We start from the raw sequence: 15163 nt of genomic DNA on the forward strand, positions 1-15163 counted from the left end.
TGGAGCCACATCTGCACTCCCTGTCAGCTGTTCCTCCTCTCCCTCAGGGTCCGACTGAACCAAGGGCATGACGGGGTTTCTGCCCCATGCAAAGGGATTTTCCTGAATTTCAGAAGGACCTTGACAAATAGGGGCCAACCAGAGGTGGTCTTCAGCTGGTTCTGACAGGTTCTGGAGAACCGGTAGCAGAAATTTTGAGTCGTTTGGAGAACCGGCCAATCCCACCTCTGACTGGCCCCGCCCCCGTCTATTCTCAGGGTGCCAGCTGATTGGCTGGGTCTTCTTTGGCTGCCCTGCAGAGGAGAACGGAGCTGGAAAGCAGGTTAGTGGGGAGGGGAGGGAAGGGGGATGTTGCAGTATCCTTCCCCTGCCACGCCCACCGAGCCAAGCCACACCCACAGAACCAGTAGTAAAAAAAATTTGAATCCCATCACGACACAACACTGAAGAGACCATCCATCGCGCTTGGTTTTTTAATGACGTTCCCCAAATACACAAGCCCGGTTGATCCTCGGCGTGGCTCAATTTTTTCCTCCGTCTCCCCTTCTTTCCAAAATGGGCCGATGTAAGTTTGCATTGCCAAGTCCAGTTTTTCTGAGAGGCGGCGTGTCCTTCGCACCACCTGTCCGTCCTGCAGCTGGTTACAAAAGGGACACCCCAAGCCAGATGTTTTACTCGGTCTGGACTCGACGGACGGCCGCCAGCCGACACCACTTTCCGAAAGCCTGCAGAGAGATTCAGATTTAAGATTCAGGTTAACAGAGCTGGAAGGGACCTTGTAGGTCATCTAGTCCAACCCCACTGCCCAAGCAGGAGACCCTACACCATTTCTGATAGAGGGCAGTCCAGTCTCTTCTTGAAAGCCTCCAGGCATGAAGCTCCCACAACTTCCGAAGGCAACTTCTGTTCCATGTGTTGATTGTTCTCACTGTCAGAAAGTTTCTCCTTATTTCCAGGTTGAATCTCTCCTTGGTCAGTTTCCATCCACTATTTCTTATCTGGCCTTCGGCAGCTTTGCAAAATAGCTTGACCCCCTCCTCCTTTCTATGACAGCCCATCAAATATTGGATACTGATCTCCTGTCTCCCCTGATCCTTCTCTTCCCTAGACTAGCCGGGCCCAGATGGGCCAGGGGAGCAGAGACCCAGGGGTGGGATTTAAAAATCCCAACAACAATCGGTTCTCTGCCCAGTTGCTGGGTGGGCATGGCCTACCGGAACTTCTTTCCCCCCTCTCAGAGCCTCCGTGAGGATTCTGCACTTACCTGCATCCAAAATGGGCCGCGTGGAGACTCCTGGAATGGGGCAGGGCTGGGCGGGGCCAGCCCGTCAGTTTAACTACCGGTTCAACAAACCGGATGTAAATTTAACACCCGGTTCTCCTGAACCAGCCCGAACCGGATGAATCCCACCCTTGCAGAGACCCTTGGCTGAACCCAACCGCAGAACGAAGGGAAGGGCCAGGTGATGGGGAAGGGGGTGATGATTAACCACACACCCCCCACCCACCCCCCAAAATGCATTCTTCTTACTGTTTTGAGCAACTGGTCCTCTTCGGCTTCGTGGAAACGCTGGGCCACCTGGAGCTGCAACCAACGCCATCTCCATATCTTCCAGCCCCACTGAGCTCTTCTCCACCATCTCTGCGGGAGGAGGCATGACACCGATAGAGAGACCCCAACCCTGGTTAAAATCATCCCCCCAAAAGCCTGGAGTAGCCGAGATGAGGGATTTTAGCAGCTCTCCCATTTGCAGAGACTAAGAATAACTTTTTAACGCATGCCAATAAAGTTATTCTGTTCTATTCTATTCTAATTTCTGTTCTATTCTATTTTCTATTCTATTCTATTCTTATTTCTATTCTATTCCTATTCCTATTCTATTTTTATTTATATTCTATTATTTCTATTCTATTCTTAGTTCTATTCTGATTTCTATTCTATTCTGATTTCTATTCTATTTCTATTCTATTCTTATTCTTATTCTATTTTCTTATTTCTATTCCTATTCTAGTTTTATTTCTATTCTATTCTTATTCTATTCTATTCTTATTTCTATTCTATTCTAATTTATATTCTATTCTTATTTCTATTCCTATTCTAGTTTTATTTCTATTCTATTATTTCCATTCTATTCTATTATTTCTATTCTATTCTTATTTCTATTCTATTCTTATTATATTGTATTCTTATTTCTATTCTATTCTAATTTATATTCTATTCTTATTTCTGTTCTATTCTTATTTCTATTCCTATTCTAGTTTTATTTCTATTCTATTATTTCTATTCTATTCTTATTTCTATTCTATTCTTATTCTATTCTATTCTTATTTCTATTCTATTCTAATTTCTATTCTATTCTTATTTCTATTCCTATTCTAGTTTTATTTCTATTCTATTATTTCCATTCTATTCTATTATTTCTATTCTATTCTATTCTTATTTCTATTCTATTCTTATTTCTATTCTATTCTTATTTCTATTCTATTCTAATTTATATTCTATTCTAATTTCTATTCTATTCTAATTTCTGTTCTATTCTTATTTCTATTCTATTCTTATTCTATTCTTATTGCTATTCCTATTCTATTTTTATTTCTATTCTATTATTTCTAATTTCTATTCTATTATTTCTATTCTAATTTCTATTCTTATTTCTATTCTATTCTGTGACTTTGAATGAAGACTAATCGACAATAAATTAAAATGAACTTTCATTCCATACAGCTCTCAAAAGGGTCACTACCTCCAATATATACTTCATAAACATGACAAAAGATCAGTCAATAAATACAAAATTAGGCATATACTCAAATAGCTAGATAATATTATATGACATAGAGAAACAGCAAAGTCTAGTTTGGATGTGGTGGGTGCTCTATCCCTGGAGATTTTTAAGAGGAGACTGGACAGTCACTTATGTGAAATGGTATAGGTTCTCCTGCATGAGCAAGGGGCTGGACTAGAAGACCTCCAAGGTCCCCTCCAGCTCCACTCCACTCCGTATTCTATTTTCTATATTCTATATTTTATACTCTTCTATCTTCTCTCTCCTCTCCTATTATGCATACGTGTACATGGCAAGAAAAATGAATCTTGCAAGTTCAACTAGACAGATGGCCTAGGGAACAAAGCCATTACAGAATCCGGTGTTTCTGCCGGAAATACTTCAAAACCTCCTCCCAGGAGGGAGCAACAGGAACAGACCCTGAAGTGGGTGTGTGGGGTCTCTAACAATGCTTGGAGCTCTAAGCACAGAACACTTCTAAGCAGTATTCTGAATAACAGGGAAGCGAGCTTCCTATAATCTTCTCCGCTGTCCTCACCACTCTCTTTAAGGACTTTCTATCTGAGGTTGTCCTTACCACTCTCGTGCTTCAGAAAGGAAGGACAAGCATGCTAGTTATCCAGCATCCTTCTGTTGCGTCTGTCCGAGTCTTCACTCCAGCAACTTTAAGATGGTGTGGACTTCAACTCCCAGAATTCCCCAGCCTGCCTGCAATCCCAGAAATGGGGGGTTGCTCTCTAGTGGGGGGTGAATTATCTTTCGATTACACAATGCTACCTTAACTCTCCTCATCGTGCTGCCAATGAGACGTGTCCCTTCCCCATTGCTTACTATGGACTAGAAACTTGATGGCACTTTAAAAGCCAGATTCCCGCAGGCTGGTATAGAAGACATGGCTGTGGGAGGTGTGCAAGTTACTCACCAATGTTTGTATCACCACCTCGGTTCTGCAGGCGTCTTTCCAAAGCAGCCAGGCCTCTGCCAGCTGACGCGCGTCCCGCACGCCCTGGAAGTGACGCAGCTGGACTTTGCGTTTCCACAGCCATCCATATTTGTTCCTGGAAGGGGTTAGGGGGTCAAAGGACAGAGGAGAAAGCCCCACAAGGTGGGCCATAACTCCCCAAGCCAGGGTTTAAATACACAGAGAAAAGGAAACTTAGCGTTGTAGCCCACCAGATTCGGATAGCGAGGAGGTTGGGGGAGGAACCTGGGCCAGTCCTGGAGTCTGGGGAAGGCTCTGACGAGGGCTCTGCGTCGGAGGCAGAGATGGGGCCAGGGCCGTCCAACAGTTATCAGCTGCCTTCAGAGTCGGAGATCAGTGGGGAAGAAGAACAGCTGGAGCCTGTTCCCAGTGTGCACATGCACAGAGCTGACAGAAGAAGGGAACAGCTAAGAAACAAGGGCCAACTCGGGAGTAAAGGCTCAGGTGGATGGTGAATGGGATGAATAAAGAGGAGCAAAAGGGGAGGGGGTGTTTGCAGGAGACAATTAGTTCATTTGGGTGAAGATCTGCCCCTGCATTCTTGCCAAGTATTGTCTGCTACAGTGTGGCGTCTGGAAGATACTGGCCTGGCAACTCTCCAAGCCTGATAAAGGTCTGTAAATAGTGAAATATCTTGAAAGACTGTTGGCTGGGACTTTGCTGGAGAGGAATTCACTGTAAACTAAATAAAAGGGGTTGATTGGGACAAGGAGTCGGCTTCGTGCTGTTGGAGAAGCCCAGGTCAGAACGCTTAGTTTAGTGAATCGGGCAAGAGGGTAGGAGGAGAGGCATACCTGAGTCCCCGCTTGTCACCTGCAGACACCTGGATATAATTTTGGTGGTGCTGCTCGCACTTATCCCAGGAAATCCCTTTAATCTGCTCCATTTCCCTTTGTCGCCACTCAAGTTTCTAGCTCTCATGAGCCAACATGGACAAACTTACTGGATTTTCTTCGGAGAATATTTGGGTCCACCAACCAGCCAACGATCCCTCTTTTATAAGGAAGTTTTACCCAAATTTCCCGTATCTTAAGCCTTTATCTTCTGGAGTGTTGGCTGTTCCTGCCAGCTTAGTATCATCTGCAAGTTTGGTGAATTCTCCATCTATCCCGTCGTCCAAATAATGGATGAAGATGTTGAAGAGTACTTGGCCTAAAACAGAGCCTTGGCGTACTCCACTGCATACTTCCCTCCTAAAATTTGGTTTTAATTAGTTTGTCTCGCGAAGGCCGGCAATGAGTTGGGTTTTTTTAATCTTAACAAATGTAATGAATCCTAGGGGTTTTAATCCTGTCTTGAATGGATAACCAAATCTGCATTTTTAAAAGGCGACCTCCTCAGTTTCTACTCGGGGCAGAGAGCTGAGGCTCTGGGTTTCCGTCTTTAAAAACATGTTTCTCCTTTAGGGAAAATATAATAGTCTGCCTTTTGAATACAGTGGAACCTCCAGCAGCCTGCGCAGAAGGCAGCAGAGTCGGACAGTGGGGAGGAACGTGGGCCAGTCCGGGAGTTTGGGGAAAACTCAGATGAGGGTCCTGCGTCCGATGCAGAGATGGGGCCAGGGCCATCTGGGAGTTATGTGCTGACTCTGGAGCCTCCGGAATCTGACAGCAGCGAGGCCGAGAAACAGGGGGAGCCTGTTCCCAGTGCGCACTTGCGCAGAGCTGCCAGAAGGCAAGAACAGCTGAGACAAAAGGGATGACTTGAGAGTAAGGCTTGGAGGTGATTGGCCCTCCCATAGGACATAAAGGAGGAGCAAAGGGACAGGAACCTTTGCAGGAAGCAACTTTCTTCGTACTGGTCGGTTTGAAACCTGAAGCTCCATGTTGAATTTGTGTTCCAGTTGGCCTTATATAACTAATTGGACATTTAGTCATTGGCAGCATTTCAAGGAAGATAAAGGTGCGTGCTTATCAGACTTATCCTGAAGGACTCTGGCAGACTTCCAGGGGACTATTTAAAAATGGTGCGGAAGGGGAAATCGCTGTGGCAGGGAAAATTGCCGCGGCTGTGTTTGATCACCACCCAAAGATTTGTTCGTGACCAGAGTTGAACAATTTTGTGGATTTTTTTGGGTCGGCACCCAATTTGGTCATGGACAGAAGTGTTCGTGACCCGAGGTTCAACTGCGTTTCCTAAAATATTTCATTCTTCTAAGAGGGTTAACTTTGTGCTAACTTTCTACAATGGGAAACTCCAGGGTCGCAAACCAGAGGACTTACGCTGCCTGCCAATTCAGCCGAAGAGGAGAGGCCCGATTAGCGACATGGGTAGGATTTTCACGGTCAAAACTGCAGTTCGGGCAGCGAGAGGCGGGAGCAGGAAGGCCGCTGGGTTCTTCAAAAGTCCCCAAGTAAGTTAGGCCGATGAGGCTGGGCTCTACCAGTTGGATCTCCTGTCCCCAGCAAAGAAAGAACACACCCTTAATCCTGGCCGACCTTAACAAGGCTAATCCAAATTGTGTGTTCACTTGAAAAATAACTTTATTCTTTTATTTACAAAATTTAGGCCTCGTTACAAGCAACGTGGCTTGGTCCATAGACCATAGGGGATGCTGCAACTTGCCAAGGACACAACGCACAACACAAACCTGACTGGCTGTAGTCAAGGCAGAGGAGGAGGAAGACGCTTGCAAATCCGCCGACGCAAGGAGAGAGCCCTCAATGAGCCCGACAGGATTCAGACTGAGGGTCCTCCGGTGCCATTGCCCAAGAGCCTCCCGCAGCTGTCGCAGGGTCAAACCATGACGGAAAGCCCTGGGGAACAAAAAGAGATGGCAGGCATCCATGAGGACTAGAAACCCGCCTTTTAGAGAAGAAAGAAGAGCTGTTGTGGCCCGCCAATTGCCAGCGGAGTTGGCAGCAGACTCGGACAATGAGGAGGTTGGGGAGGAACTTGGGCCAATCCTGGAGTCTGGGAAAGGCTCTGATGGATGCTCTGCGTCAGAAGCAGAGGCGGTCCGACATTTCCCAGCTGCCTTCAGAGTTGTAGATAAGTGGGGAAGAAGAATAGCTGGAGCCTGTTCCAGATGCGCGTATGCGCAGAGCTGTCAGGAGAAGGGAACAGTTAAGGAACAGGGACCGACTCAGGAGTAGCGGCACACATGGATGCTGAATGGCCCCTCCCTGGGAAATGGAGGCAAAAGGGGAGTGGTGGTTGTAGGAGACAATTAGTTTGCTTATTATTATGAAGATTTGCATATCGTGGTTCATGCCTCACAGAGACTCCTTGCCAGGAATTAATTTGCAGCTTTGTGACTGGAAAGCTCTCGGCCTGGCCATTATCCAAGGACTAATAAGATCTGTTCTGGCAATTAACCCTTGGAAGGATTATTGCTGGGATTTTTCTGTGTGTGAATGTCATGAATTCCCAGTAAGTAAATAAAGAGGGGTTTTTTTTTGAGACAAGGAGTCTATTCTTGGTTTGGCTAAGGCTGGGTCAGAAGAAGGGGGTACGTTGGGAAGTTGGAAACCGGCCACTTACCCAGCCTGTTGCGCTTCCTGGCATCTCGCCTCCCAAGCCAGGAATGCTTCCTGCAACGCCCTCAGGTGGAAAAGAGAATCCAAAGTATTTCCGACGTACTTTGGGGGCCACGTTCTTCTGTCGGGGGCCCTCCGGGGCCCTGGAGCATTTGGAGACAAAGAGCTTGAGGGGCCAAGAAAGGGCAAAGTTGGTCCCCCCCACAAAAGGAGCACCAAGCTGTGATCACGACTCTTGCTATGTTACGTACCGCGGGAGCTCAGCCGCTTGGTCCCCAGCAGCTCAATCACCGCCATCTTGGCGTTCTTCCTGGCTTGAACCATTAGGCCCCACTGCCGGAAAGACGCCCTCAAGGATCGGGCCCGCAGGTGCGCCACGGCTGCCTGGCTGTGCTGTTTGCGTTGGGCCAAACTCTGCCAGGCTTTGAAGCACCTTGAAAGACCAAACATGGCAGAAAGACTGATCAAACAGAATAGAGTCGGAAGGGACCTTGGAGGTCTTCTAGTCGAGTCCCAGCAGGAGACCCTCTATCACTCCAGACAAATGACTGTCCAGTCCCTTCTTAAAAATATCCGCTGTTGGAGCACCCACAACTTCAAGTGGCAAGTTGTTCCACTGGTTAATTGTTCTCCCTATTAGGAAGTTTTTTTTCCTTAATTCTAGGTAGCTTCTTTCCTTGCTGAGTTTACATCCAAGAATGAAAAATAAGCAAAGAAAGAAACGAATCCATCAGCCGGGGTTTCTTTTTTGGGGAAGGGTGTGATGACCCAGAAACAAGCAGTCACAGAAAACAGGTGAAGCCCTGTTATTCCTTCACTTAGCTTCCAAGCTCCGAATATTCTTGACGGAAGACAAAAAACTCCCACACAAACAGTTACAAGAAGGGAAAAAGCCAACACAAACCAGGCAAGATAACAGCTGGAGGACGTCCACAGATAACACACACTGGGAAGGATGTCAAACTCAGAGAGGAACCATAAACTAGAGATATTTCCATGCTTTGTTTCCGGCATTCGCCTGTAAGCATGTCCGTCATCTTATTCAGTCACTGCTGCAGCCCAGGAAGATGATCATGGCCCTCTCCTCCTGAGTAGACCATGTTTTTCCCTGATCCTCTCCTCCCTGCGTGCCCTAGGAAGGAGAGGGGATGGGCCTAGGTCCTCCTCTGACTGCTCAGCCGGCCTCTGCCCTTCCCCAGCCTCTTCCACAACCTCCGGAGCCACACCTCCACACCCTTGCCGGCTCTTCCTCCTCTCCCTCAGAGTCAGTCTCCACCAGGGCCATGACAAAGGGTCTTCTTCGGGGGGAGGGGGGGGGGAAGGAAACACTGTCCGGATAGCATCTCATATGAAGCCTCGGTTTTAGCAAACCGCCAATCCTTATTCATTATTTACTTATTAAATTTATATCCCACTCATTTTTTGATATGCAGAGCGACTCTAAGTGGCTTACAATGCAATGAAAACAAATAAAAGACAAATATGAGTACAGCAACAGTTACAATTACAGAACTTTCTGCACCGTTCACACATCGCCAGGTCCTCTGCCCTGCTCAGCCATCCTAGTTTGTTAGGCTTTAACCTAGAATCGTGATGGCGAACCTTTGGCACGCGTGACAGAGGTGGCACGCAGAGCCCTCTCAGTGGGCACGCTCACCATCGCCAGCTGCTCTTCTGGTTCCTGCCGTGCACATGAGCACTGGACAGCTGGTCTTCATGGGCGCCGGAGCACTGGAAAATGGCCAAAAAATTGCCCCAAAGGGCCTTTTTCAGGCCATTTTTGGGCTATTTTTGGCCCGAAAATGGTCTGAAAACAGTCCATAAAATGGCCACAAAATGGCCCCAAAATGGCCTGAGAAACGGCCTGAAAACTGTCCTGCAAAATGGCCTGAAAACATCCTGAAAAATGGCCTGAAAAATGGCCAGAAAATAGTCCGAAAAACGGCCTGGAATTGGCCTGAAAATGGCCTGAGAAATGGCCAAAACCAGCCTGAAAATGGCCAAAAAACAGCTGATAAATGGCCTAAAAATTGGCCCAAAACAGGCCATTTGGGGGGCTTTTTCAGCCCATTTTTTGAGTTTTTGGCCCAAAAACTGTCTGAAAGCAGTCATAAAACAGCCTGAAAACTGCCAAAAATGGCCTGAAAATTGCCAGAAAATGGTCCGAAAAACGGCCTGGAATTGGCCTGAAAATGGCCTAAGAAACCGACTGAAAAATGGCCCCCAAATGGCCCCAAAAACATCCAAAAAAGTGGCATGCGTGTACCGGCCAGCTTGTCTTCGGTTTTCCGCAGCACGGTTGGGTTTCCAGCACGCACGCATACATGCGCAAGCACGCGTGTTCTGTTTTGGGCACTCAGTGCCAAAAAGGTTCACCATCACTGACCTTGAATATCCAGGTAATAGCTCAGGCCAACAAACCATGGTTAAAAAAGATCAGCAGCAGAAGTGAGATGGGTTGCAATGCTGGTCAAAGGGGAACATGAAAACTGATAATAACCAGGTTTAGTAAAAGAGGAGAAACGCCATCAAATCAGGTAGTCCTCGACTTACAACCACAATGGAGAGCCCCAAATTTCTGTTGCTAAGTGAGACATTCGTCAAACAAGTTTCCCCCCATTTTACAACCTCTCTTGCCAAAGTTGTTACCCCAGGGACACCGCGGCCATAAATACGAGTCAGCTGCCAAGCAATCTGAATTTTGACCATGGGGATGCTGCAATGGTCATAGGTGCGAAACACAGCCATAATCAAGAGTGGGATTCAGCCAGTTTGCACCGGTTCGCTAGAATCGCTCATAAGTGTCTTTTTTCAATCCTGTTGCGATTTCAAACAATCACTAAATGAACTGTTGTAAGTCGTGGACTACGTTTATTGGGAGGACAGCTACTCACCGTCCGATCAGCCTGGTCTGGATTCGAAATATCAGCAGACAGATCTGCTGCCTTTTCTCCCAGAGGGAACGCCATCTTTTGAAAATATCGCCCAATTTCTTAGTTTCCTGCGGGACAAAATGTCCTTGGAGGGGAACCCCGTCTTTCTGATGGCGCCATGGCCAGACAGGGATGTTGACCAGCTGGGATCTTTTTCTGGGACCCTTCCAGATGGTTTCCTCAAAGAGACAGACCTTCTGAAGGGCAGTGAACAGACTGGCCTCATCAGCAGTGGAGGTGATGGTGGGGTCTCCACCAGCTTCTCCATGCTTATCTCCAACTTCTTGGGCGACAAAGTCCCCAGTGTTCTTCTCCAAGGGGTGACTGAACAGGACCTCTGGGACTCCAGAAGGATCAAGAGTTGGTGGCTTCTCTTCATGGGTGTCCTCCACGGACAACCTTCTGTTCGGAGAAGACTCTACACACATCTTGAGGGAACTCTCCAAATTCTTGAGGAAGAAGATATCCGGCAGAAGCTTCTTGAGATACAACTCAGAGCCACAGAAGGTTCCAGAACGATGTTCTTCTAGGTCAAGTGTCTTCAGGTAGCCCTGGTCCCTCGACTCATTCAAGGTAGCCTTTTTGTTTGTAGACGGTGGTGTTCCTGAGCTGCTCCTGAGACAACTGGAGTCATCTTCTTGACATGTCAACAAGGTGGAACTAAGCATTGTCCCCCATTTACTTCTCACTTGTCCAGAGAAGCTGCCTTCCACTGAAGACCGGACCTTTCGCACAGCCAAGGTTGAGATCTGTGGCTCGTGTGCTGGTTGAGGAACCCAAGAAGGTGACCGGGATTCCCAAGAGAAGGAAGGCCTTTCCTTCTTAAGCCCCTGGAGGGACCAGCACCGATCAGCAGAGTTTTGAGAAGACCTTATGGGAGTCTGAGGTTCCTCGGGAGAAGAATGACCATCAACCAGACTGTCCAAAGTAAGGGCCGGTCCTGGAGGTGAGGAGTCACTGATCCCACTGAAGGTCATCGGAAGAGGACAACCACTGGGTGAGGAATGAAGAGATGGATCCGGTGAAAACTGGCCAGGTGAGGAGCACTCTCTCCTGGCCTTGAGGTCCTCATAGCTTCTTCTTGACCCAGTGAAGAGCTCATGTTGTCCTTTCATGTTGTCCTCCCCTTCTCTATTTTTCATTCTGGATGAATTCCTGGGAATGTTGCGGGGTCTCTCTGGGAAGCCCCTCAGAGGGGTCCTTTTTAACGTCCCACCTGCCCATCTTCTGCTCTGCAGGTTGAACTCAAGGTTGGTTTGCTGTTGGACCAAGGAGCTTTTGGCGAGACCTACAGGAGGGCAAAAGAGATTGGTCTGAAACAGGCCACTGGTCTCTTTCCTTCCCGACGGGACTCGTAAATCTCTTCCGACATTTTCTCCAAGATGATTTGACCTATGGATGCTGGAACCTGTCTGGGTCCAGAGCTCTCCAAGATGGCTTCCAGAGGACAGGAGCAGATGAACGTTGATGTTCTTCTGGATCCTTCTTTCCTCTGGAGAGGTGAAAACAGAAGGGTTGAGTCAAGGAGAAGGACCCCATCGCCTCCTCTTTCCCCAGACTCTCCCAATAGGACGAGACCCCCTCAACAATCAAGTCTACAAGTAGTTAAAGAAACAATGATAACATGGGCAAAAATTTTTGGATATGCTATAGAATTAGACAAATGGCAGAAGCGATGGGATAGGAATTATAAATTAACAATATCGACAGCATATGAAGAAAACTTGTATAAGATGTTTTATAGATGCACCATCTATAATTTTGCACCAGCAAAATGAGTTAAAATGTTTAAAGATAACTCAGCCAAAGGCTGGAAGTGTCAGCAAACGCCAGGAACATATATGTGGTGGACTTGCATAGAAGCTAAAAGGTATTGGACTAAAATATCCAATATTTCTATTAGGAATGGTACCTGAAGGTTAGTAAAGAAAAAAACAGACTTAATCATACATGTCTTAGCAACTGCTAGAATTGTATTTGCTAGAGCTGGGAAAGTGATAAAATACTGATAGCGGGAAAAGTAATTGAAAAAATATTTGAATGTGCAGAAATGAATAGATTAACATTGGTAATTAAAGAAAAAGAAAAATCTGAATATTACATGGTATGGGATTTGTTTTATCAATGGTTAGAAAACAAAATAAACTAAAATGGATTAGATGTAGTTATAATAATTAGATGTACATATATACATATATCCTGTCTGTGGCAGCCCCTCACATATGATAGCAGTCTTCCAATATTTGAGGGGCTGCCCTAGAAAGGAGGAAGGGGTCAAGCTATTTTCTAAAGCGCCTGTAGGCCAGACAAGCAATAATGGACGGAAACTGAACAAGGAGAGATTCAACCTGGAAATAAGGAGAAACTTTCTGACAGGGAGAACAATCAACCCATGGAACAGAAGTTGCCTTCAGAAGTTGTGGGAGCTTCATCCCTGGAGGCTTTCAAGAAGAGACTGGACTTCCCTCTGTCAGAAATGGTGTAGGGTCTCCTGCTTGGGCGGGGGGTTGGACTAGATGACCTACAAGGTCCCTTCCAACTCTGATTATGTTATCTGTTAAAGCAATAAGAAAAGCTGGTGGAATAGATATATTGGACTTATATTACTAATATGGGAATGTGATTGTTATATTGTTAAGGAGAGTATTATTATGAATTGTAAGCACATGAAATATGTACCTAATCAACACAAGATTGAAATGGAATGGATTTATTGTATATAAAAAAATATTTTAAAAAATATTTTAATTAAATACTTGCGATCACAATTGAGTGCAAAATTTCCTCAGCGAGACAGCCATTAAGCAAGTTTTGCCTTATGTTACGACCTTTCTCGCCACCATTGTTAAGTGAATCGCTGAGGTTGCTCAGTTAGTCACACGGTTGTTAAGTGAATCTGGCTCGTCCATGGACTTTACTTGTCAGAAGGTCGCAAAAAGGGGATCGTGTGGCCCCGGGACCCAGGGACCGTCATAAATGTGAGTCAGTTGACAAACGTCTCAGTTTCGATCACATGATCCTGGTAAATGCTGCAACGGTCGTTAAGTGCGAAAAACGGCCCTCCGTCACTTTTCTCAGGGCTGTAGTAACTTCGGTCACTGAAGTGAACTGTTGTAAGTTGAGGACTATCTCTATCACAGCCGGTCTCCGTAATAAACTGTTCTAGATAGACAAGGATCTGGCATTTTTATTCCCCTCTCGAATCCTTCCCGAGGAGCCAGGATAGGCACCGCGTTTATCCTGGCACCGCCTTTCTGACGGGAGAGCCTCCCCGTTCAGAGGCAGTCTACCTCACACTCCCATAGGCCGATCTCAGCAAGAAAAGAAAGGAGGATGGGAAGGGCAGATTGGAAAAGACTCTTGCTAAGAACAAGACAGGAAACATTCAAAAGCATTTGAAGGCCGTGTATAAATTATTCTAGCTGGACACCTACGAAACTCTGTGGCCGGGCTTAGTTTTTGGGGAGGAAAATAAGGGGGGGAAAATTGTGCCTTTGCCTACCAGTGTCCATCGGTATTCATCTGGCTAGCGTCCTGTCAGTGTGTGAGAGAGTTGAGGGCTGTTTGGGAACTGAGAGAGTATTTGCTGTGTGAGCAAGGAGACAGCAAGGAGCCTGGGCGTGGCTTAGCTCAACCGTTCTGTACTACAGCTGCTTGGTGCCCTGAAACTAAAACTCCTCTCCTCTGCTTGTGTTTTGCATTTGGAAGAGATTTCTTTTCAGGTGGGGAGGGGGGAGTAGAACTCCTTAGCACCAGAGAATAATAATAATAATTAATAATAATTAATAATAATTAATAATAATTAATAATAATAATAATAATAATAATAATAATAATAATAATAATAATAATAATAATAATTAATAATAATAATAATAATATAGGAAATACTAATGGCTCTGATGGTCATTTCAAAAAATCCTTTCTTAGTGAGCATGTAGAAGCCAAGAGGAAGATACGTGCCAAATGTCAAGTTTGTAGGCTTGACGGTTCTGGAGGTTTTGTGATGATGCGTGAGCGGTATTTCGCTTTTATAGATTTCCAAATAATCTTTCCTCCCCTCTCCCTCCCCCCAATTCTCTAGGGCTTACCTTTTGGGGCCCCATAGCAACTTAAAGCCGGGGGTATGTTTTCTTTCCTGGCAGCCGCCTGGATCCTTTGGGGCAATTCCATCTCTCGGGTTGAAGCGCAGCCTGAATCGCAGGCAGGCCTACCTCGCAGGACTGTTGGGGCTGCGATGAGTTTTTTGGGGTGGTGGGAATCCAGGAAGGCCCCCGCCCCACGAGCTGTAGCGAGACTGGGTCCTTCCCTGTCTGCAAGTGGGGGGACAACCAGGAAGGCAAAGGGCATTACAATAACATTCCAAGTTCTTTTTTTTTTGCAAACCATGAGGACTAGAAGCTTGGGTGCATTGTGTGATTTCTCCCTAGCTGTGAAGATGTTATCTTCCTCAGAAGTTGGCTGAGGAATTCTGGGAGTTGAAGTCCACAAGTCTTAAAGTTGCCAAGGCTGCTTTAAACCGTACAGTATGATTTCTTCATATTATAATAAATCCATAAATGGCAACAGTCTTTATTCTCTATCCTCTTCAAATTCACTGCCCTCCAGATATCCCACACTACAGCACCCATAATCCCTTGCCACTAGTTATGCTGGAAAGGGATAATCGGCCCATTATATTTTTAAAGGCACTGACTGGCCCCCACTTGGGTTTTTCTTTTCAAGAAGAGTTTATTGTTTGTTTGTTTTTTAAAAAGAACAATTTATACTAGTGTACGTGGAAACTCAGCTCTCAAGAAATATTTGCAAAATATTCGGGATTGTATCTGGTGACTCTGACACAATCCCGTATCCCAAAGGGAGAACAATAAAAACTTTTGTTTTTCCTTTGGAAACTGGCCCGATTTTGCAAACTAACATTTCCAACCCTTTTAAGTCAACAACAGAAACACTAAAAAAAACACCCACCCTTTTTCCCCCTTG

General features: G+C 46.0%; 3 protein-coding genes across 3 annotated transcripts in view; all 3 read right to left on the bottom strand.

Moving 5' to 3' along the window:
- Window positions 1-15163, bottom strand: part of AGTRAP (angiotensin II receptor associated protein) — a 65016-nt gene that overhangs the window by 26803 nt on the left and 23050 nt on the right. The gene's annotated exons all lie outside the window — the stretch shown is intronic.
- On the bottom strand, window positions 491-6607 carry LOC148129427 (uncharacterized). Its single transcript, XM_087944831.1, has 5 exons — window positions 6359-6607; window positions 5991-6163; window positions 3709-3844; window positions 1532-1642; window positions 491-725 (listed from the first exon to the last, which is right to left on the bottom strand). The coding sequence occupies exons 1-5, from the start codon at window positions 6554-6556 to the stop codon at window positions 672-674; spliced, it is 672 nt and encodes a 223-aa protein (XP_087800957.1). The 5' UTR covers window positions 6557-6607; the 3' UTR covers window positions 491-671.
- LOC113428790 (uncharacterized) lies at window positions 7248-14739 on the bottom strand. The gene is made up of 4 exons (XM_026691322.2): window positions 14272-14739; window positions 10142-11672; window positions 7499-7680; window positions 7248-7390 (listed from the first exon to the last, which is right to left on the bottom strand). The coding sequence occupies exons 1-4, from the start codon at window positions 14567-14569 to the stop codon at window positions 7248-7250; spliced, it is 2154 nt and encodes a 717-aa protein (XP_026547107.2). The 5' UTR covers window positions 14570-14739.

Source organism: Notechis scutatus, chromosome 16 (genome assembly GCF_049901735.1).
Source record: "Notechis scutatus isolate UNSWTSFEM ecotype Mainland chromosome 16, rNotScu1.2, whole genome shotgun sequence".
In the NCBI taxonomy this organism is placed as follows: domain Eukaryota; kingdom Metazoa; phylum Chordata; class Lepidosauria; order Squamata; family Elapidae; genus Notechis; species Notechis scutatus.